This window comes from Arachis duranensis, chromosome 6 (assembly GCF_000817695.3).
Source record: "Arachis duranensis cultivar V14167 chromosome 6, aradu.V14167.gnm2.J7QH, whole genome shotgun sequence".
Taxonomy (NCBI): domain Eukaryota; kingdom Viridiplantae; phylum Streptophyta; class Magnoliopsida; order Fabales; family Fabaceae; genus Arachis; species Arachis duranensis.
This window is the reverse complement of record NC_029777.3, coordinates 11180380-11201771: the sequence shown is the minus strand read 5'-3', so window position 1 is coordinate 11201771 and position 21392 is coordinate 11180380. Positions and strand designations below refer to the sequence as shown.

The window sequence follows — 21392 nt, the reverse complement described above, 5'->3', positions numbered from 1 at the left end:
TTTATTTTTATATAATAATTTTAAAATTTTATTATTAATTAAATAAATCTTAACTTTCTTGTTATATTTAATATTAATAGTTCCGCATTTAAAAGAATAATTTACTAATTGAATTATCCATATTTTTTTATAAGATTATAAAAGAAAATAAAGTATAAAACTTATTCACTTACTTGTTATGTTTAATAACAAATAATTTTTAATGAGGGCTTCGTTCTTTATTTTTTTTCCAAAATGAATTGTATTTACAATTAAAAATAGACACACAGAAAAATAAATGTAAAAGTAAAAAATGTGATTAGATATAGTGATAAAGAAACAAGTTCAAATTCTGGATATTAATACAAGAGCAATTTTTTTATGGGTCATATGTAACCACTCAGAGAATCCCCCACAAAAAAGAAATTTCCTGATTTTAATAGAATGATATTATCAAGTTATCTAAATTTTTATAATAAAAAAAAAGTAAAAATAGGGATGAAATTGAAGAGAAATTAAAGTGCAAGTAGGACGTTAAAGATTTAGCATGTGATTGGCATAGGGCATAGCAGTAGTAGCAATAGTGAGTGACCCAACTTGATCCTCTCTGAATGTGAGGCATGACCCTCTTTCAATTCAAGGGTCCCCCCCATTCCCAAAAATCAATGGTAGGGAAGAAAAAGAATATGCCAAGCGCCAACTTGCCCTAATCCCACATTAACAAAAATTATCCTATACTCCAAAACACCATTTAAAACATAATTCAGACCTTTTTATAAGGATTTAGCTAATATAAAAAAATTTAAAATTTAAAATTTTTATATATTTGTTGTGTATTTATTAAAATAAATTATTTAAAATTTTTTATTATTAGTAATTTGAATTTGTATCCTTAGGGTATACATTAGCTAAACTCATTTATAATTATGTACATTTAATTTTATGTTTAATTTATTATTACTAAAACAAAAATGTATAATTATAAAAAATTCAAATTATATATTAAATATATTTAGGGGTACCAAATAATTGTTCTACAGAAGGTAAAGGAAGCTTCCCCCACTCATTCCCTCATTCATTGCCACTTCTACACGTTGATTGAAAGCTACAAGAAAATATATAAGTTGGCAAACTGTAAGTTAAAAAATATTAATAAAATCTTTTAGAATAATAAACGTTGACAAGTTAATTTAAAAAGTTAAATCTCAATTTAAATTAAGACTTTATTAAGACTCCTAGTTTAAATTAATAAAGTCTTTTAGAATAATAAACGTTGAAATTTAACTAAGGATTAAGACTTTTTATCCTAATCTGCTATCTCTTTTTAGAGGCTAGTCTGTCCGAAATATGAACTCTCAAAAATTTATTTGTTATTTTACTCCCCTGCTTATTTGACCAATTGAACTCTCTAGAACCTAAAAAGATTTTGAAAATGGAATGGAAACTAACAGAGTAACTTACCAAAAGAGTAAATAGAGCTATGGAAGATGGGATTGGTGGGTGGTATGGCAAAATGTAAGTGGAAGGACCAAATGGCCCCTTCTTGATGTTGACAACACTGCCCTTTCAGTTTCACCCTCTCATAACTGCTTTAACGGACATACCCACTTGCCCCATTATTTTCTTTCAATACCCCCCCACAAGGAAATAACAAGAATAGAGAAATGCTAGTTTTTTCATCTATTCATGTTCTTAATCAACATTTTCCACCATTCATGTACAATATTGAGAAGCTTTAACTAAGTTTGATAAATGTGTTGTTCTAATAACATTTTTTCTAAAAAAAAAATAAAAAAAAATCTAAATAAGATAGACAACAAATAAGGCATAAAACATGTAAACAACAAAGTTTGTGTTAAACGTGTGACTTGAAATCCAATGTCGTGTCAAACACCAACTGCCTAAAGCAAACAAAAGATTTCATTCATTGTTCATAATTTGTCTTGCTAACTCATGAAATGAATCAAATTTCATATATTGTCCATTTGGAGAGGCAAAAATCACAAGCCATCTCATTTGGCTGTGGAGGAAATAATCATTGTGGGATTGCCAACACTTCTCAAATCAATGCAATAGCCAGAACAATCAAAGGACGACAAAAATAAAAGAAATATTTTTGTTTGAGACATGAATCTAATGCCTAATCACATGTTCAATCTTCCTCAAGTTATATATGAATGGAGAAAACCAAGTTAGTTTGGCCAAGTTTCATTGAATGTTAGCTAAGCCTTTCCATCCCAATCAAACCATCCGAAAACGAGCCGATAGCCTGAAAATCCAATCCTCTTGTCCGTCCGGGTGCGCCTCCTTTGAGCGCGGAGACATCCAACATGATTCTGTTATGCCAAGTGCGAAGTTAGTAATGAAGCTATTGCCTCAATATCTTTGTAACTTAGAATTTTGTTAGATTCGTGACACAGTGAATCTTAACATAATTTATATTGAATAGTTGATGTACTAAATTTCGAGAGTAATAGATACTTTAGCATGGAGAGTTTAGAGGGCTTACAAATTCTTTGATTCCTTCTCCAGTCCAGAAGAGATGCAGTTTATGATAATCTTGTCATCAATTTTTGACACCGAATGATCCAATGGTAGATTGAACTCTCCAAGTGCTGCTGGAATGAAAGATTCAACAAATCAACTTGGGTACATGCAGTTAAGACTGAGCATCACATTTATTTACTGAATGGATTCTTACCTGATTTAGGTGTAGCAGCAACACAACCACCAAGTCCCAATAATTTCTGTACCAATGGATACATTATATCAGGCTACGTGCCTACGTCCATGGTTAGAAGTTCACAAAATCAAGAGGTTTGTGTATGTTACCTTGAGTTTTTCGTAACACTCCTCAAGATTATCATTGTATAAGATGAAATCAAATATGTTTGATGATTTCCCTTGCTCGATCTCAGCTGCAGCATTTCGGAGTCGCTTCAAGATTTGTTCTTCTGTCTCTGTCCCTCTGGTTTCAAAGCAATTGAGGTTCAGTTATGAATTTTGGGAGGTTTGAGGACTTTAAAAGGAGGGCATGCTAAGTAGCTTATTATTATTCACCTGTCACGAAGGCGCTTCTCCAGCTCTTCCATTGATGGGGGACAAACAAATATGAATACAGCTTCAAGAGAACTAGACCTCACGGATCTGGCGCCTTGAACATCAATATCAAGAATACATCTCTGAATTAAAGAGAGAGAAAAAGACACTAATGAGAAATCTAAAAAAAAGATATTCAAAGAAATGCAATCTTAGGAGGATGAAGTACTATCATGTCAAGCCTTAAATAGAATGTAATTTCATTACTATCATAATACAAGACAAAGGATTGATTTTAAGTATGCCAAGGTATTATAATTATAAACTAGAATGTACTATTTGATAGAAACTCTGCTTCTTTTCCCTAATAATAATAATAATAATTCAGAAGGAACTTACTTTCCCAGCATCTGCTACTACTTCAACAGCCTCAACACTGGTCCCATACAAATTACCATGGACAGAAGCAAACTCAAGAAATTTTCCATCTTTAATCTCTTTCTCCATTACACTCTTCTCAGTAAAATGGTAATGGACTCCATCTTTCTCCATGCCCCTTGGTGCACGAGTGGTGTGGCTCACCGAAAAACCAAACATGGATGGGAATTCCTTCATCAGCATTGATATCAGTGTTCCTTTGCCTACCCCAGAAGGTCCACTGATAACAACCGGCTTCTCGGCATTACCTATCACTCCCTTACTCCAAGCAACAACCTCAGTCCCCAGTTGTTTTTGCTGCTGCCTAACATATTGAGTGTCCACCTACCAATAATGTGAAAACGGAAAATTCAACATCCATTAGGAGACTACAGAAATCTAGCAATGTTTCAGACTTTCCATACACTAGTAATAGTTTGATATCAAGTTAAGGATTTCGGTTTGCAAAAACACCAACCTCCAAAAACCATATTTGATCATCTGACTTGGCACCCTTCTTAAGAATTAGTATTCGGTCGTTCAAAAACACCGCGGAGTGGCCTTTGCTCGACAGAGGTTTGGTGCCATGCACGGTGGGATGAATCCTGCAATTTAAAATGGATATTCAGCACCAAAAGCTTGAGAGGAGCAGCTATGAAGCCAAGAAACTTAAACTGACCATTCTCCAAGACTACGGTCAAAAATTTGAACTTCAATGGACAAAGTTCCATCATCAGCGCCACCAATGACATACTGTCAAACAAATGGAGGCTCATTTTTTCGTTGTACGCAGAAGATTGTCTAGCTACTTTATAACATGGCATGGTATATAGTCTTACCATTTTATTTCCAATTGTAGTTGTAGTTTTGCAAGTTCCATTTTTCAATTCAAAGCCATTAAGAGGCTCATTCTGAAGGTCATCAACAAGGAATGCTGGTGCTTCTCCCTAGTGATCAAAACAATTTAAGAGAGATTTAGATTCAAAGCAAAACCACTTTGATCCACATTTGAACATCATGATATTACTGCATTATCCTTGAAATTTGAAACCATTTCTAACCCTTCCAATCCTCAATCAAACATCAGAGCAGAAGTATGGGGAAGCTTACCATAGAGTTATAAGACTGCAAAATCCTGGATTAAACCCTGAACAAAAAGTAAATCCAAAAACATAGATCAATATCACAACCTAACCAAGAGATCTATCAATAAATGCAAAGATGCAAACTTTCATAACAGAGAGAGAGAGGAGCAAAATCCATTACATGAAACATCAAAATGATAGCCAGAAGATCCCAATGAGATTTATGGAAAACAGAATTTAGAGATGCAACAATAACTCACCAAGCTTGGTTTTTTATTCAATAAATCCATCAGCCTGATCCTTAAACATAATTTGGGAAAAATTAATTTATTTTTCATATTAAAAAAACAATTCAGACCTCCGAACCTGAAATTTTAAACAAAAACAAAACCCAACATGGGGGTTTTCATTTTTCCTCTGTTCTCTCTCTCAAAACGAGGTATATAGAGAAAAGGTAAATGAAGGCCAAAACCACACGCAACCAGAACAAGTGGATCAAACAGAAGAAAACCCAGATCGCAATGGCAGGAAAGACGAAACCTTTAAAGAGATTCCAGCACCAATGTTGATATTTTATGTGAGCATCATTACCTTAGCAACAGAAACAAAACAACAAGCAGCTTGTAGGCGTGTTGAACAACCAACCAAACCTTAAAAAGAAGTTAGCTTTATTGTGTTGGGGGTGTGTGTGTGTGTGTTGGGGGTCAGAGTAGTTGTTGTTGTAATGAAATCAAAACAAGGTTGGAAAAAAAATGGAAGGAATAAGAATGAGAGGAGAGGGATGAAGGGTTGTTCATATTTGTAGGGCGAGAGAGAGAGAGAAAGAAAGGGGGCGGCTTTAGTTTTTCTTCGTGGGAGAGAGGGGGGAAGGGACCCTTTTGGTTTGGCTTTCGCCTTTGCTTTGACCCTTGGCTTTGCTTTCGTTTTCTTGTGCGGTGCTTATGAACCTTCTTCCTCTTTGTTTCTTTATTCATTTTGGAAATTTCTCATTTCTTTTCTCATCTTTCCATTTTTAATAAAAAAGAGAAAATATTTTTCGAGATTTTCTTTGATTCACTTAAGCTGCGTCTCAAAATGGAGAGTGAGAGTTAAATACTAAATTAAATTTTGGACCCTTAAATTTTTGTATTATATTTATTATAAAATATATTAAATTGAGTTATGGTTTGTTATTGTGTTCGGTTTAAAATAATGTTTAGTTTAAAATAGAAAAATTAGAGATAGATTTGGAATTTAAAATTTTAAATGAGAATATTTTTTAAAAAAATATTATTAAAGTTTTAGATTTCGTTTCTACAAATTTTAGAGTGTGTTTAATTTGTGTTTTTATTTTCTGTTTTTATTTTCTATTTTATGAATTTGTAAAGAAAAAAGTGAAAACGGTAAAAATAATAAAATTTTATTTTTTGACTTTCTGTTGTTACCTCTGTGTTTTTACTTTTTAAACAAAAAACGTTGAAAATAAAAACAAAAAATAAAAACACAAACCAAACACACTCATATATTTTTATTTTTTAAAAGATACTGAAATTTAGTAAAATTTTAGTTCTAATTTATGGTTTTCAAACATAATATTAAATCCTAACTCTTTATTCTAAGTATTATTTAATGAGTTAATACTTAAATTAATCCTAAAGTTATACCTGTGTCATAATTTAGTCTTAATATTTTTTTATTTATTTAGTATTTACAATTCATATTAGTTTTTGATTTTGTTTTTGTCACATGTGCTATGTAGTGACGGATATCTTATTAGACTTTTCAATAACTATTTGGAGTGATAATTAAAACTTTTATCTTAATTACTCTTTACGAAACATTTAAAATTTTAATCTTAATTTACTTTAAGGGTTTTTTTAAGGCTTTTTAGAAAATAAATTAAGGTAAAATCTTTTAATTGTCACATTAAATAATTATTAAAAAATTTAGCAAAGTAGCTGTGGTTATATCTGAACACACTGTTAAATAATTTTATAACAAAAATTGACTATAGTGAATCAGTGATGCCAAAATTATGATTAAATTGAATAAATTTAAATTTTAAAGACTAAATTAAGATGTAAATGTAATTTCAAGGATCATGTTAATAATATTTATAGTTTTTAAAAGTACTATTATTAAAAGAAAATAGAATTTATTTGTGTATTTTATCTGAGATTTTGTAGAAATATTTAGCTAATTATTTAGAATGTATAAGCAAAAAGTTAGATTATAGATTTTTTTAAATAATTTTGATTATTGATAAAAAAAATCACATGGTATAAAATTATAAATTTTAAGAATAAAAATATTTTTTTTAATTAATCTTATGAGAGAAGTGGATATTCGATATATTAAAAAATCTAAACCTATATAAAATAATAAATATAATTGAAAAATCCAACAAAACAAAATAATAAACGTAACATAACATAATTTAACTTTAAAGATAAAATTTATAATTTACTAACTAAAATACAACAAAAAATTAACATACAGTGGCGAAATTTAAAACAAAATTTTGGAGGGGTAAAAAATTTAATATAAAAATTTAATCATAATATTTATATTAAAATAAAATTTAATAATAATATTTATATTAAAATAAAATTTATAAATATAATTATTCTTTAAGTTTGTTACTAATAAGATAATAAATAAATAATTCTACAGATAAAAAATATAAAATAGTTTATAATGATACTCTTTGAATTTTTAGTGACTTGAAATTTTCAATAATTGAATCAAAACTAAACTTTTCAGCAATTTATAATATTTATTGAATTCTTTTATCAATTTATACAAATACAATAATATCAATACTTATTAGATATTCTAATATTTTTTATCATATAAAAATTAAATTAAATAAACAATAAAATATAAAATAATATTAAATTAAATAAATAAAAAATACCTAATTTTTTATATTTGAACTAAAAAATAGAAGGAATGTTACTTGTTGAATAAAGAGTTGCGAAATCCGAATAAAGAAGCTGCTAACAGCATGCTTTTATAATAGTGATTTTTATCTTTTATTTTGTTAGATGATCTTTTTATTTTTATCTTTTTTTATTAGATAACTTTTTTTATTTGATTTAATTGTTAGATGATTTTTTTTGTTAGATAACTTTTTTATTTAATTTGATTTTATCTTTTAATTTTGATGTGTTGCGAAAGCCAACAAAGACCCACTCAATTCAGTCTAAATCTAATATATTTTTAATGTTTAAAATTAAAAATGATTGTGCAATAAAAACAAGAGATGAGAATTAAACTTGAATATTTTAAGTCATAGTAAATTATTTGAGTCAACTGAACTATTTTTTTATTTTTTTAAAAAAATACTACTAATTTTTTTATAAAAAATTTGAGACCATTGTTTCAAGTAAGCTCCACTCCTGTTAACATACAATATTAAAATATTAATATAATTTTAAAGTGAAACAATTTCAAACACATAAAATTCTTTTAAATATTGTAACTCACACTTTTATGATAACTTCGTTAAAATTCCATATTATAAAAACCAATAATAACTAAATTTTTTTATCATCTTTAAACGGATATATTTATTTTTTTACCACTAGTTAGGACATCTCTTCATTAGTAGCTCAGATCTTGAATCCTTCTAAATTACAACACAAAAAAGAAAAAAAAAATTAGTCAGTTGTAACCTGTACAAGCAATATCGGTTCATATAATACCAGAAATCTTCAGTGCACAAAATAAATACATTAATTGAATGACATATTAGTAATTTTGTACATATTTTTTCTTCTCATGTCATTAAAATAAGGCCATAAGGGATTTACAACTTTTATGGATTTAATAAATAAATTAATTATAATAATTACTGAAACAAATAATGAAACAAATAACGAGATATATGTATTTTTTAAAAAAATTAAAAATAATAAAAAATATTAATATTATCAATAATCTAAACTTTTAGCATACAATTAATACATAAAAAGATTGATAGAAGATATTAAAATGGATATATTTGATCAATTAGTATTCAAAAAGGTTGAAGAGATAGTGGAAAGAAAATTGAAATGGTTATCTCTACGTTCTCTTCCCACTATCCCATCAATTTCTCTCGCAAATGGCAAATGGTTATTTTTATTTTTCAAATTTAAATAAATCCAATTGGATCATAATTTAAACTAACATTTTTTATGTATTCTTTTTTAAGTATTAATTGATCAAACATATCCATTTTAAAAAATTTTAAATTAAATTATGATCGAATTGAATTGATTTAAATTTGAAAAATAAAAATAATCGTTTTACCAATTGGTAGGAGAGATTAATGGGATAGTGGGAAGATAATTGAAACGGTTACCCTCACGTAGATAGTGGGAGATAACGTAAGAGATAACTATTTTAATTCCATTCTACTGTCCCATCAACCTTTAATAATTGATCAAACATATCAATTTTATCCTTTTTATGTACTAATTGCATACTAAAAATTTGGATTATTGATAATATTAATATTTTTTATTTTTTTATTTTTTTTAAATACACCGTAAAAGAGATATTTATCTCATTTATAATGTAAACAAGATATGTTTATATCTCGTTTACAATATAAACAAGATAAGAGAGAAGTATTTATTTTGGTAAATATTTTTTAAATTATTTATCTTAGTAATTGTTATAATTAATTTTTTTTATTAAAATAAAAAATCCACTTTTATGGTGGGATCAAATTTTATTGAACTATAGAAATTTAATAGGGATAAGTATTGTTTTGGTCCCTAACGTTGAGGGTCAGAATCGAAACTGTTTCAACGTAATTTTGGATTTAAAATTATCTTTAACATATTTTTTCGTATTAAAATTGTCCTTTTTAATAAAATTTTTAATTTTATTCCGAAAATATCCCTACTTTAATAAAAAATATAAAATTTTTTTTAAAAAAAAGAAAAGAATGCGTTTGGGGGAAGGGACGAAAGGAAACACGAACGGGGAGGGAGAGGGGAAAAGGGAAAGAAAGAGGGGGAAGGGGAAGGCGCCAGCGAAACTTGGAGCTGCTGTCACCGTCGCCGGAAGAAAGAAGAAAGAAGAGGGACTGGGGAGAAGAGAATAGGGGAAAGAGAGAGGGAGCGTCGGTGGAGGGGAGGACCGTTCATGCATGCTTCTGCCGCCGTGGAGTGCATCGCTGGGAAGAGGAGAGAGAGAGGAATCCGAGATTGAGCTGGTCCGCGAACGCTTCGTCGTCGATCTGCGGGTGATGGGTGGCCGAGGAGAGAGAGGGATTTGAGGGCGGAGTGCGTCGCCGGTCCTAACACGCTTCGTCGCCGCCGCTGGTGATGGGTGGCCGAGGAGAGAGAGGGATCCGAGGGGGCGTGCGTCGCCAGTCCTCGCACGCTCTGTCGCCGCCGTTAGTGATGGGTGGCCAAGCGCCGATGATTCTGCATCTTCTTCAACTTCTGCATCTGCATCTTCTTCTGCATCTGCTTCTGCTTAAGTTTCTGTTTTTGATTCTATGACTACCTCTGTTTCTGATTCTATAACTGCCTCTGTTTCTATTTCTGCGACGACCTCTGCTTCTGATTTTGATTTGTTATTTTTTGATTTTATTGTTGTTGTATGTTGATTTGGTGGTTGAATTTGAGTTGATTTGTTGAATTTCTGAGAATTTGTTGAATTTGTGTTGATTTTATTAATGTTATTTTGTAGTGGAGGTAAAGGTGTTGATGGTAGTGGAGGATATTTTTGTCAAAAAAAATTAAAAGAACGATTTTAATACAAAAAATAGATTAAGGATGATTTTAAATCCAAAATAACATTAGAAACAACTTTGATTCTGACTCTCAACATTAGGACCAAAACAATACTTATCCCAATTTAATATTTTGAATAGCAAAAACTTGGAGAAAACGGTGTAAAACTTTAGCAAATATGAAATATAAGAATATATAGATGCATTTTATTTGTGTTCTATTTTTAATATTTTTTGTTTTTTAAGTTTTATAGAAAATAAAAACAAAAAATATTATTTTATTTTTTTATTATTTTTACTTTTTTTTATAAGTATCAGTAAATAATGAATTAATAGATAATATACTGTATATAATTGTTTCCTTTTTTTACTTATGATTTTTGTGATTTTTATAAAAGTGTAGTATATTTTTATTTATTAGACTAATTTTAAAATTTATTATTCACATTATTTATAAAAACCATTGTCCACTTAATAAAAAAAATGAAAGGGTATTTATTCCTAGTAGTTTTCCTGTGGTAATAGAAATTCCATGCAAATTAAAATGGTGAAGCAGCGCTTGACAAGTGTGAGAAGCGAGTTGAACCTCAATTTGATTCTTGTTTTGTGATGATAATAACAAAAATGTTCGTTGCTTAGATTATTTAATATATTTTATATTTATTTTATATTTGAACTAATATTATTAGTTAATCTCTATTTATTTTTATTAAATATGTTGATTTTCTTGTGTAATAATAGACAATTTAGTGTAATATTAGGGTTGTATTTTCAAAAATTAAAATAAATTTCAAGTCCAATCAACATATTTTCTCTATTTTAAAATAAGTATTATCAATTATCAATTAGTAAATTAGTGTGATATATTACTTTTTTTAGAGTCATATCCATCTTTATTTTATTAATTAATTAATACTCCTCTAATCACCTTTGGAATAACCGAATAAGTGATGTGAGAGAATACATAAATAAAGTAATTAGAAGAAATTGTTAGTATCATATATTATGCTCCTCTGATCTAGGATAACTTTATAAATATTTTTAATTTTTATAGCTCCAATGTAATTTAATTATTTTCTTAATACAAACATATCATTTGAAAGGTCTTGTCGTCTCTCGTGTGATATGATTCCCATGATATAGATTTGTTTTTTTGTTTCGCCTCATCCTTCCCAAAAAAATTATTAGAAGGCCAGTTGAGTAAATTAATTAAATTAAAGATTTTCTTTCAAAGCATAATTTAATGAATCGTATACCATTAGAGTAAATCACGAGAAAAAAGTTAGCAAGTGACCCACATGCATGGCGGAAAGGAAAATTAAATTAAAGTCTATAATCTCTTTTTATGTCGGCCAGCTTGATTGCTTGACTAATTTAGAAAAAGTAAGGTTTTTTTACCAAAAATTAAAAGGTAATTTTATTTTAACAATTAGTTTTTGAATTTTTATTTATAAATTAGCTATTCAATATTATCAATTTGATAACTAATTTTGTTTTAAATGTTTTGGTAATAAAATTAAAAAGCTGGAAACAGCAGTATTTAATTAATAATTTCCTTAAAGAAAATATTTTGTGTGAAATTCGTCAATCATCACTATAAAATTTCCTTATTACTCGATCATTACTTAATTAATTACTTAGTTGCAAGTATTAATGTATCATCCATGCACGAACCAAACTTATATATTGGGAGGAAAATATCAATTTAAAATAGTATAAAAGTGGTTTATAATTATAAATATTAATTTAAATTAAAATAATTTTAAATTATTTTCACAACATTACGCTAGATTAAATATATAGCTACATTTATTTTTGTGATTCTTATTTTAATTAAGTGTGTCTATTAAGTAACATTACAAACCTTATACACATAAATTTTTTAGCGTCATTATTGTGCTACAGTCTACTATTTATATCTCTCACTCTGTTTCCTTTACTTCCTATTTTTCCAAAATTCTAATTCACTGTGGTTGGAGATGAGAAGAGAAGCATCACAACCTTCGACACACTGCAGTTTGCGTTTGCCGTTCATTTTCGTCGTTCACCATTTCTCGCGTTGTCCCTTTTATTTTTTTCTTTTACGAGTATAAATCCTAATCTAATTTTCTTTTTTATGTGACTATTGTTCTCTTTTAAGCCTTTTAAAATGATAAAGTTGATGTTAGAGAGATTATGATTGTTTAAAATTATCAGTAAATATAAAAAAAACTATCATATAAATTAATAATTTAGTGAAGATTTCAAATCGTTATTACTAAAGTGTCACTAAATATAGCATAAAAAAGCATCCTAATATATATTATAAAGGGTTAAGTACGATTTTGGCCTCTAAGATAGAGACTACAAATTTTTTTTGGCTCACAATCTTTTTTTGTATATAAAACCGTCCCTAAAGTTTAACTTAGTTTTAAAATAGTTCTTTTTACCAAAATTTTAATTTTTATTATTAAATTACGCCTAACTAAAAAAAATATAAAATGAAAAAGGAAAAAAAAAAGAAAACGGATGAGAAGGGGAAGGGGGAAGGGAATGACGCAAAGGGGGGAAAGGGAAGGGAGAAGAAGAGGGGTGCCTCGTTGCCATCGCGCTCCGCCATTGCTACCGATGTTTCTGGTCATCGACGCTGCTTCACATCCTCGCCGCTCCTCCTCCCTAGGGTTCCGATTCTATTTCTAATTCATTATACTTTTGCTTATAATTTCTTCTACTTCTGATTTGATCTTCTGATTCTGATTTTATTGTTCATTATTTCTTCTGCTTCTAATTTCACCTGCTTCTGATTTAATCTTTGATCTCTTTGTGTTCTGATTTTTTTATCTGCTGCAATGCACAGTACCACATTTATCTTAGCTTCGTATTTCTGATTCTAGTTTTTATGTTTATTACATTGGTTGTGCTTCTGATTTTATTATTGTTGTTGCTGGCGTTGTGATTAAGCAGAATAAAAGAAGCAGATATGCTTTTGATTCTATTTTTTGATTCTGTATATTTTGTTAATCCGTTGTTCTTCTACTTCTTATGTTTTTGTTTTTGATGTTTTTAATTTTGATGCTTCTGATTCTACTTCTGTTGCTTCTGCTTTCATTTTTAATTCTACTTTTGTTTTCAATTTTACTTCTGCTTATGCTTCTGTTGCTTCTATTTCTGTTGTTTGTTTATCGTTGTTGTTGAAGAAAAAAAAAAAAAGAGATGGCTTCATTATTTTAACTTTTGATTCATTGTTCTTGTTCTTCATTGTTTTTTTTTTTATTTATTATTGCTGATTTTATTGTTGTTGCTGGTGATTTTAATGTTGTTGCTATTAAATGATTTTAAAATCAACTCGAACCTAAGGGATAATTTTATATCTAAAAAAAAAATAGGGAACGAAAATCGTACTTAACCCTATTATAAATTAGTGACAGTTTGTCAACGAGTTATAATTCAAATGGTATAGTCTCCTTATATTGGTTGCGGGTTCGAGTCTCACCTCTAATTTTGAAAAAAAAAGGTAACAGTTTTATATTTTCAAAATATCACAAACAATTTAACGATGGTCTTATCAATATTTCTTCAAAACCGTTATTAAGTCCATTAGTGATATTTAAATTGGTGACATTTTTTAACTGTCACAAAAGAATTTTACGACTGTTAAAACCGTCTCAAAAATTTTGTAACCGTTGCAAAAATGTTATTTTATTGTAATGTAATATTATATATGTGTATGTACTATTTAATGACTCAAATGAAATATGTTACAAATAAATAATAGCTAAACATTTCAATACTATTTTTTTCCCCAACACTGAGCACCGTCGATGTCCCACAAATATTTTATATATCTTTCTACGGACAATAAAATGCAGGTACTTATGTAAATACATACTTGATAATGACTTATCTTGCTTGCAAGTTGCAAAAATGCACAGGACATGGTTAGGGCAGCTTCTGTTTTTTGTTTTGTTTTGTTGTTAAATAGTTGCATTTTGATTCGCTAGTTTGAGGTAATAAAATATTAGAAGATATTCATCTTCATGTATATGTGGAGATGAATATTTTTTAATATTAAAAAACTGTTAATTAATTTATTTATTAATTTCAATTTTCTTGTTCAAAATTTTAAGTTAATTATTTATTATATATTATTAATTTTATAATTAAAATATATTATATGTTATTTTTTATTATAATTAAAATTAAATATTTTGTTTTAGAAATGAAATTTTTTTTAGTAAATTGGGATAAGTCTTAAAGTTGTCTCTAACGTTTCAATCGTCCTATTTAAGTTCATAATGTTTCAAATTTGGCTCAATGTTATTCTGTCGTTAGGGATCCGTTAACAGAATTGACGGCGGGACAAAATTGAGACGATTTTGAAACATTAGGAACTTAAATAGAACGAAAATATTGGGAACAAAAATAATACATAAAAGTAAATTTTAATTTTATCCTTCAAAAATATCAATTTTTTACTGTACATAGTATTCAATTATTTTTTAATCATATCTAAGTAAATTACACTTAATCACATTACTTTCGTTTTAAATAATTTATTCTTTTATAATTTTATACTTAAAGATTTTTAGTCATCATGAAATATTTGTAAAATGACTAGTACATAAACTTGCGAAAAAATAATATATATAATAAAATATAAATCGTACCTTTTATCTCTAATGTATCAAAATTTTTTAATATTTAATTTAGTTAAATTTTATTTTTAATTTTATTCTTCAATAATATCATATTTTTTGCAGTGAATAATTATTCAATTATTTTTAAATTTTATTCTTAATTACATTATTTTTTCTAAGTAAAATAAAAAATAAATTTAATAATTATTTGTCGTAAAAAATTTGAAATTATTGAAGAAAAAATTAAAGTTTATTAAAAATTAAAATTATTGAAATTTTTATCTCACATTTTACATATATTATATAGTTAAATAAGATAAAATTTAATTTATATAATATTTTATTAAATTTAAAATTGACAATTTGATCAATATTTTATCGGTTGAATTAAATTTATCACTTCAATATTTTTTACCAACTGCAAGAAGTATGTAAGTTATAACATTACAATACAATATAGCAACCGAAATACTGAATCATAATAATTACACGACGTAATTTAATTAGTTGTTATTATTATTATCATAATTTTTTTTCAAGTTTATTAAAAATTAAAATTATTGCAATTATTTAATTTTACTCTTAATAAAAAATAAATTCACTTTAAAAAATGTGATTAAAAATAAAATTTTAAAAATAATTAAATAATTATCTATCATAAAAATTTGATATTATTAAAAAATAAAATTAAAAATAAAATTTAACAAAATTAATCTATATACAGTAAAAAATTGATAGTACTGAAAAATAAAATTAAAATTTATTTCTATGTATCGTTTTTGTCCCCAATATTTTCGTCTTATTTAAGTCTCTAACGTTTCAAAATTGTCTCAATTTTATCTCGCCGTCAATTCTGTTAACGGATTCCTAACAGCAGGACAACATTGAGTCAATTTTAAAATGTTAGAGACTTAAATAGGACGGTTGAAACGTTAGGTATAACTTTGGAACTTATCCCAAATATTAAAAATAAAAACGATACTTTACTCTTTTCTTTTTTATTTCTCTCATTGTTTTACATACTTTATATTTTTTATATATTATTATTTAGGGCAAAAAACTGAAATGAGCCAAGTGGAGCTCAAATTTACCTAAATCAGCCAAATGAAAAATCAATACGTGAATCAACCAGGACGAATTACTATATAATTCGAATCAATATGATTCGAATTTGATTTGAACGTAATTCGAATCAATATGATTCGAATTACTAGGAACGCCAAAAACGTATGAAGTTCGAAACAACTTGTTTCGAATTACAACTATAGAATTCGAATTTAGTTAATTCGAATTACTAGGAGAAGCGCATGTGAGAGGAGTTCGAATCAATTCGATTCGAATTAGGTGAAAACGGGCTTGCATAGTAATTCGAATCAAGTTGATTCGAATTACAAGGGAATCGGCTATAAAAGGAGTTCGAGCCTAGTTCATTCGAATCACTTTCTCATTCTCCAACCCCACCAAATCCCAGAGAAAAAGACCAGCGTTCAGTACGAGCTTGACCAGAGCGGCTGTTTCTGTCGATGGGGGACGATCCGGGAAGGCTTTATCGTCTGGATGGAGTAGCTCATATCGCCGGTGTTATCAACGACGAGGTTAGTGGTTTATGAAAGCGGTTTATGATAATGGTATTTGTTAAAGGGTTTTTAGAATGGTTTATGTTACTGTTAGTGGTTTAGGATAGGGGTTTAGGAAAGTAGTGTAGGGTAGTGGTTTTTGTTGATGGTTTTTGTTAATGGTTTTTGTTAATGGTTTTGTTTTAGCAGTTTATTGTAAATGGTTTTTGGATAGTGGTTTAGGAAATTAGTGTAGGGTAGTGGTATTTGTTGATGATTTTTGTTAATGATTTTGTTTTAGTGGTTTATTGTTGATGGTTTTTGTTAATGGTATTTGGTAATGGTTTATTGTTGATGGTTTTTGTTAATGGTTTTTGTGAATGGTTTTGTTTTAGCGGTTTATTGTCTGTTCTAATTATGCGTTTTATGTAATGGCCAGCCTCGTCGTTGCATATCCAGTGTTAGGCGGCAACAGGGGATGCGTCTTGATGAGAGGTATGTTTCGTACTTGCAGATGGCGGGACTTTACCATCTTGCGAGACTGAACGACAGATGGTTCCGACTAGACGAGCCCCTAGTCAGTGCATTTGTCGAGAGGTGGCGGCCTGAGACGCACACCTTCCACATGCCGTTCGGAGAGTGCACTATCACGCTTCAGGACGTCGCATACCAGCTGGGGTTGCCAGTCGACGGAGATTATGTTAGTGGTTGCCTTACGGACTTCCACATTTACATTGAGGGTGGGAGACCTGCTTGGCAGTGGTTCCAGGAGTTGCTCGGTGTTTTACCGCCGGAGAACCAGGTGCAGAAATTCGCAGTCAACTGCACCTGGTTTCAGGAGACATTCGGGGAGTGTCCAGACGGGGCAGATGAGGAGACAGTTAGGCGCTTTGCCCGGGCCTATATCATGATGTTATTGGGTACGCAGCTGTTTGCCGACAAGTCCGGCAATCGTATACACATCAGATGGCTACCATATGTTGCTCGGCTTGAGGAGATGGGTCGCTATAGTTGGGCGTCGGCTGCACTAGCATGGATGTACAGGTGCATGTGCCGAGTCGCCAACAGACATGTGGTTAAGTTAGCTGGCCCGTTACAGTTATTACAGTCATGGATTTTCTGGCGGTTTCCTACACTTAGACCATCTGGGTATGATGAGATCAGCTGGCCCCTTGCATCGAGGTACCGTTATTGTTTTGTAGTAGATATTCTCCTTGTTATTATTTTGTAATTATGCCCTATATTCTTCTGTTATATTCTTCTGTTTTCTTGTACGCAGATGGTCTGGTTACAACCCTGGGATTAGCAACAAGGGACCTCGGGTACAGATGGCTCGCATGCAGATCGACTTGTTACAGCCTCGGCAGGTAAGCAAGGAGAACTTTTGTCATTCTCAACTCATTGTTTCATTTTATATCACTTAACTGAAAGTACAAACGACTTGATTTTGGTTTTTTCAGTTCATATGGATGCCCTATAGCGCAGTCGACGTCATCCAGGTTGTCCATCCTGAGGTGTTGGAGCCTCGGCATACGATGTTGTGGCGATGCAGGACGGCCCTTATTTATTTTGCGGTTGTCGAGTGGCATCAGGTTGACAGAGTTTTACCTCAGTTTGGCGGCGTTCAGCCCATACCGTCTCCCGCCCTGAACATCGACTTCCTGATGTTGAAGGACGGGAGAGGAGGGGACCGTTGGTTCCCGGCACAGTACCCCGATTGGCATCTTTACTGGCAGGAGCGTGCTGATTATATTCTACAGTTTGACATCGTGCCCGACCCTGGTCCGTCGCATGAGTTCTTGACATGGTGGTATCAGCATTCTCACCCTCAACTAGTGCAAATGCCACGGGTAGGATGTTCGAGTTTCCGTCTTGTGCAATGGCGACTAGCAGTGTTCCCCCATACTTCCCATATAAATGGGTGCCATCAATACTCACCAAAGGCTTGCAATGACGGAATGCCTGGATACAAGGGGGGAAAGTCCAGAACAGCCTATGAAAATAAACCTGAGAATCGTCAACCTGTCCCCCAACTCGAACAGGGCAAGTCCTGAGGACGGCTACAGTGCCAGGCATCGTCAGCTGCACTCCTAAAACCCACCTAGGGAGCTCATTGTACGACTCCTCCCAGTCCCCATATATCACGGCAACGGCCTTCTGCTTCGCCATCCATACCCTCCTGTACGTAGGCCTGAACCCAAAGTGTGCGGCCGTGGCATTTTGGGAGGCTCAACCGAATCAACCATGTGCACCCATTCCCAAACTCAGAACACTTTCCCACATACCTGCGGTAGTCAGACTCAACGACCTTGTACTGGACCCCTTGGCGGATGCTGTAAGTCTTCACACTCAATAGCGCCTCATCTTTATCCTGAAATTGTTGGCCAACCTGGAACTCCGTCATACCGGCAGACCCTTCCATATCTCTGGCGCCAAATCCAGAGGCCTGCAAAGGATTTTCGACCTGCCTCATGGCATCCATGTCCAACGATGAAAAATGAGGTGGGTACTGCTGTGTGCCAGAACTAGATCCACCTGTAGCCCTTCCCGGATCAGTAGTTCCAAGATCATCGCCGCTGTCATCAGCAATCATATCCGGCTCGACGTCATCGTCATCTGCGTCATCAAACAAACCCTCACCAACACCAGTCGGTGTAGGACAATGCACTTCGGTGGGAACATGTTCCGCATATCGAGCCTCGTCTCCAACAGTGCCGCTCAAATCAACGGCAAACAAAGGGGAGGCAACAGGCTGCATCGGTGGCTCAGACACAGGAACGGAGGATGAAGCAACCGCAGGTCTCGAGCTCGAGCCCGCAACCGCGGCTATAGTATTGGCATTCCGGTTCGAACCACCCGAGCTAGATACCACATCAACCAACTTAGCCAATAGCTCCGGAGTCCTTACCTCGGGAAACTGCCTACGAGAAAGAAACATAACCTGCAAGTCCTCCTCACTACCGATTGTGAAACAATCAAACTTCACGGTGTCATGGAGCACCGCTGTAGGAATGCGGTAGAAAAACTTCTTCACCCTTTTAACGCCTTCAAGACCCAGCTTCTCCAGCACAGAGCTAACAAGTGCATCGTAGGTGGTTGTCGGCGTCACGATAATACATAGGGGATCCTTATCAGTGAACTTCACGCCGGACCGAGTTTTTCTCTTAATCGACCCTCTGTAATGTACCAGAACTAGGAAACTCTCCTCACTAGCCATCTCCCCTCTTTGTTGAGAGCAACATGAGTTCACAGCATATATATACAGCCTTGGCTCGCACAGTTCACACCTTATATATATAGCCCTGGCTCGCACTATATATATATAATTCGAATCTATATGTTTCGAATTATCTAATGTCACAACGAAACCTAGTAATTCGAATCAACTTGATTCGAATTACTAAACAATGCTTCTCCTAGTAATTCGAATTAACTAAATTCGAATTCTATAGTTGTAATTCGAAACAAGTTGTTTCGAACTTCATACATTTTTGGCGTTCCTTGTAATTCGAATCATATTGATTCGAATTACGTTCAAATGAAATTCGAATCATATTGATTCGAATTATATAGTAATTCGTCCTGGTTGATTCACGTATTGATTTTTCATTTGGCTGATTTAGGTAAATTTGAGCTCTACTTGGCTCATTTCAGTTTTTTACCCTATTATTTATTACTAATTACAAATTTGATAATCAAAATATGTAATGTGATATTCTCTAATTGAAACTAAAATTAAAATATTAAAATATTATATTACTAATTTAACAACCAAAATATTTCACATGACATTCTCTTATTAAAATTGAGATGAAATATTTATCTCTAAAATTAATAAACTCTCTTCCTCCATCCTCTTATCTACCTCTTTCCCCTTTTCTATTTCTCCCTACTCTTCCCATTCTATATATAACTTATAATTTATATTACTAGTTTGACAAATCAAAATATATCACGAGATATTCTTACATTATAATTAAAATAAAATATTATTTTCTAAAATTAATAAATTTCCTCTCTCCTTCTTCTTTATCTTTCTCTCTCATTCTTTATCTTTCTCTACTTTCTTTATCTTTCTTTTCTAAAAAAATAAAATTAACAACATAATGTAATTCAAATAAAAGATATTATTATATGCATATTTTTTACTTAATTTTAAAATTTTACTGTTTATCTTTCTAATCTATATTTTCACTTCTTTTTTTTTAAATATTTATTATATATAATTTAGCGAGAATACTAATGTTGTGATTAAAAGTTATCAAGAGAAAGAATATTATTTTAAATAACAAGCATAAAAATTAATTATTTTTATTCGTGTGATAGATTTAACACCTAATCAAATATAAAATTATACATATTAAATTCTTTAAAGTTTTAGATAATAAATATTAAAATTAAACTCTTTCACACAAAGATAATAACTTAAAAATTTATTATTTGATTTTTTTATTTACAAAAACTCGAATTTTCTTAACAGTGGAACTTTTGTTTTTATAATTTTTTTTAAATAGTTTAATTTTATAAATTTTGTGTATCATAATAATATCAAAATAAAATCGATATAATTTTAAAAAAATTATATTTCGGTAATTATTACGGACAAAAACATTAAATAATACTACTATTGTTGTTGCTAAGCATTTGTCTGGAAAGCACGGACAAAATTTAGAATCATTCAATTTTCTTCTTCAACTTTGGTAGGTTTAGTCATTTAGAAGACTAAGTCAGCTGAATATATATTAGTTCAAACTATATGATAGTAGCGAGTGGTGAGACCAAATTCTTGGATCTTTTCTATGTCTTCACGCACAAAGAAAGCAACCCAAAATTATCTTCAATTTAAACAAATCTCTCAAAAAGAGAGTTATATTCCAGCATTATTCTCTTGCATCTTAGAACCACCTTTAATGAGTTTACCTTTGTTATTATACCATTATTCTTATATATCTATTAAGAAAAAGTATAAGTAACCAAAAGCTTATCA

General features: G+C 30.7%; 3 protein-coding genes across 5 annotated transcripts; 1 reads left to right on the top strand and 2 right to left on the bottom strand.

Moving 5' to 3' along the window:
• Window positions 1-1881: 1881 nt before the first annotated feature.
• LOC107492943 (guanylate kinase 2) lies at window positions 1882-5436 on the bottom strand. 3 transcript variants are annotated; one of them, XM_016114023.3, is made up of 11 exons: window positions 5112-5436; window positions 4546-4582; window positions 4275-4382; window positions 4115-4188; window positions 3914-4040; window positions 3418-3780; window positions 3040-3161; window positions 2812-2947; window positions 2681-2726; window positions 2489-2597; window positions 1882-2315 (listed from the first exon to the last, which is right to left on the bottom strand). In XM_016114023.3, exons 2-11 carry the CDS (start codon window positions 4546-4548, stop codon window positions 2198-2200), a joined length of 1206 nt encoding a protein of 401 aa, XP_015969509.1. In that variant the 5' UTR covers window positions 4549-4582; window positions 5112-5436; the 3' UTR covers window positions 1882-2197. The 3 variants fall into 3 exon arrangements, with proteins under 3 accessions (XP_015969509.1, XP_015969510.1, XP_015969511.1); XM_016114024.3 differs by having other exon boundaries at window positions 2489-2594; window positions 5112-5435; XM_016114025.3 differs by lacking the exon at window positions 4115-4188.
• Window positions 5437-16372: 10936 nt separating this feature from the next.
• Window positions 16373-18459, top strand: LOC127748429 (protein MAIN-LIKE 1-like). Its single transcript, XM_052262946.1, has 4 exons — window positions 16373-16444; window positions 16845-17587; window positions 17685-17772; window positions 17866-18459. Exons 1-4 carry the CDS (start codon window positions 16373-16375, stop codon window positions 18457-18459), a joined length of 1497 nt encoding a protein of 498 aa, XP_052118906.1.
• A 56-nt stretch (window positions 18460-18515) lies between these two features.
• Window positions 18516-19622, bottom strand: LOC107492796 (uncharacterized). Its single transcript, XM_016113852.1, has one exon. It carries the CDS (start codon window positions 19620-19622, stop codon window positions 18516-18518), a length of 1107 nt encoding a protein of 368 aa, XP_015969338.1.
• Between the last annotated feature and the right edge of the window lie 1770 nt (window positions 19623-21392).

Bases quoted from the DNA above. Each gene is read 5' to 3' on its own strand.
- LOC107492943 (XM_016114023.3), bottom strand. The intron at 2,598-2,680 runs GTAAGAATCCAT...CTTTCATTCCAG, and splicing joins TGCTGCTACACCTAAATCAG to CAGCACTTGGAGAGTTCAAT. The intron at 2,316-2,488 runs GTAAGCCCTCTA...TTGGCATAACAG, and splicing joins GAGAAGGAATCAAAGAATTT to AATCATGTTGGATGTCTCCG.
- LOC127748429 (XM_052262946.1), top strand. From the start codon at position 16,373: ATGGGGGACGATCCGGGAAGGCTTTATCGTCTGGATGGAGTAGCTCAT. The intron at 16,445-16,844 runs GTTAGTGGTTTA...TGTAATGGCCAG, and splicing joins CCGGTGTTATCAACGACGAG to CCTCGTCGTTGCATATCCAG. The intron at 17,588-17,684 runs GTACCGTTATTG...TCTTGTACGCAG, and splicing joins AGCTGGCCCCTTGCATCGAG to ATGGTCTGGTTACAACCCTG.
- LOC107492796 (XM_016113852.1), bottom strand. From the start codon at position 19,622: ATGGCTAGTGAGGAGAGTTTCCTAGTTCTGGTACATTACAGAGGGTCG.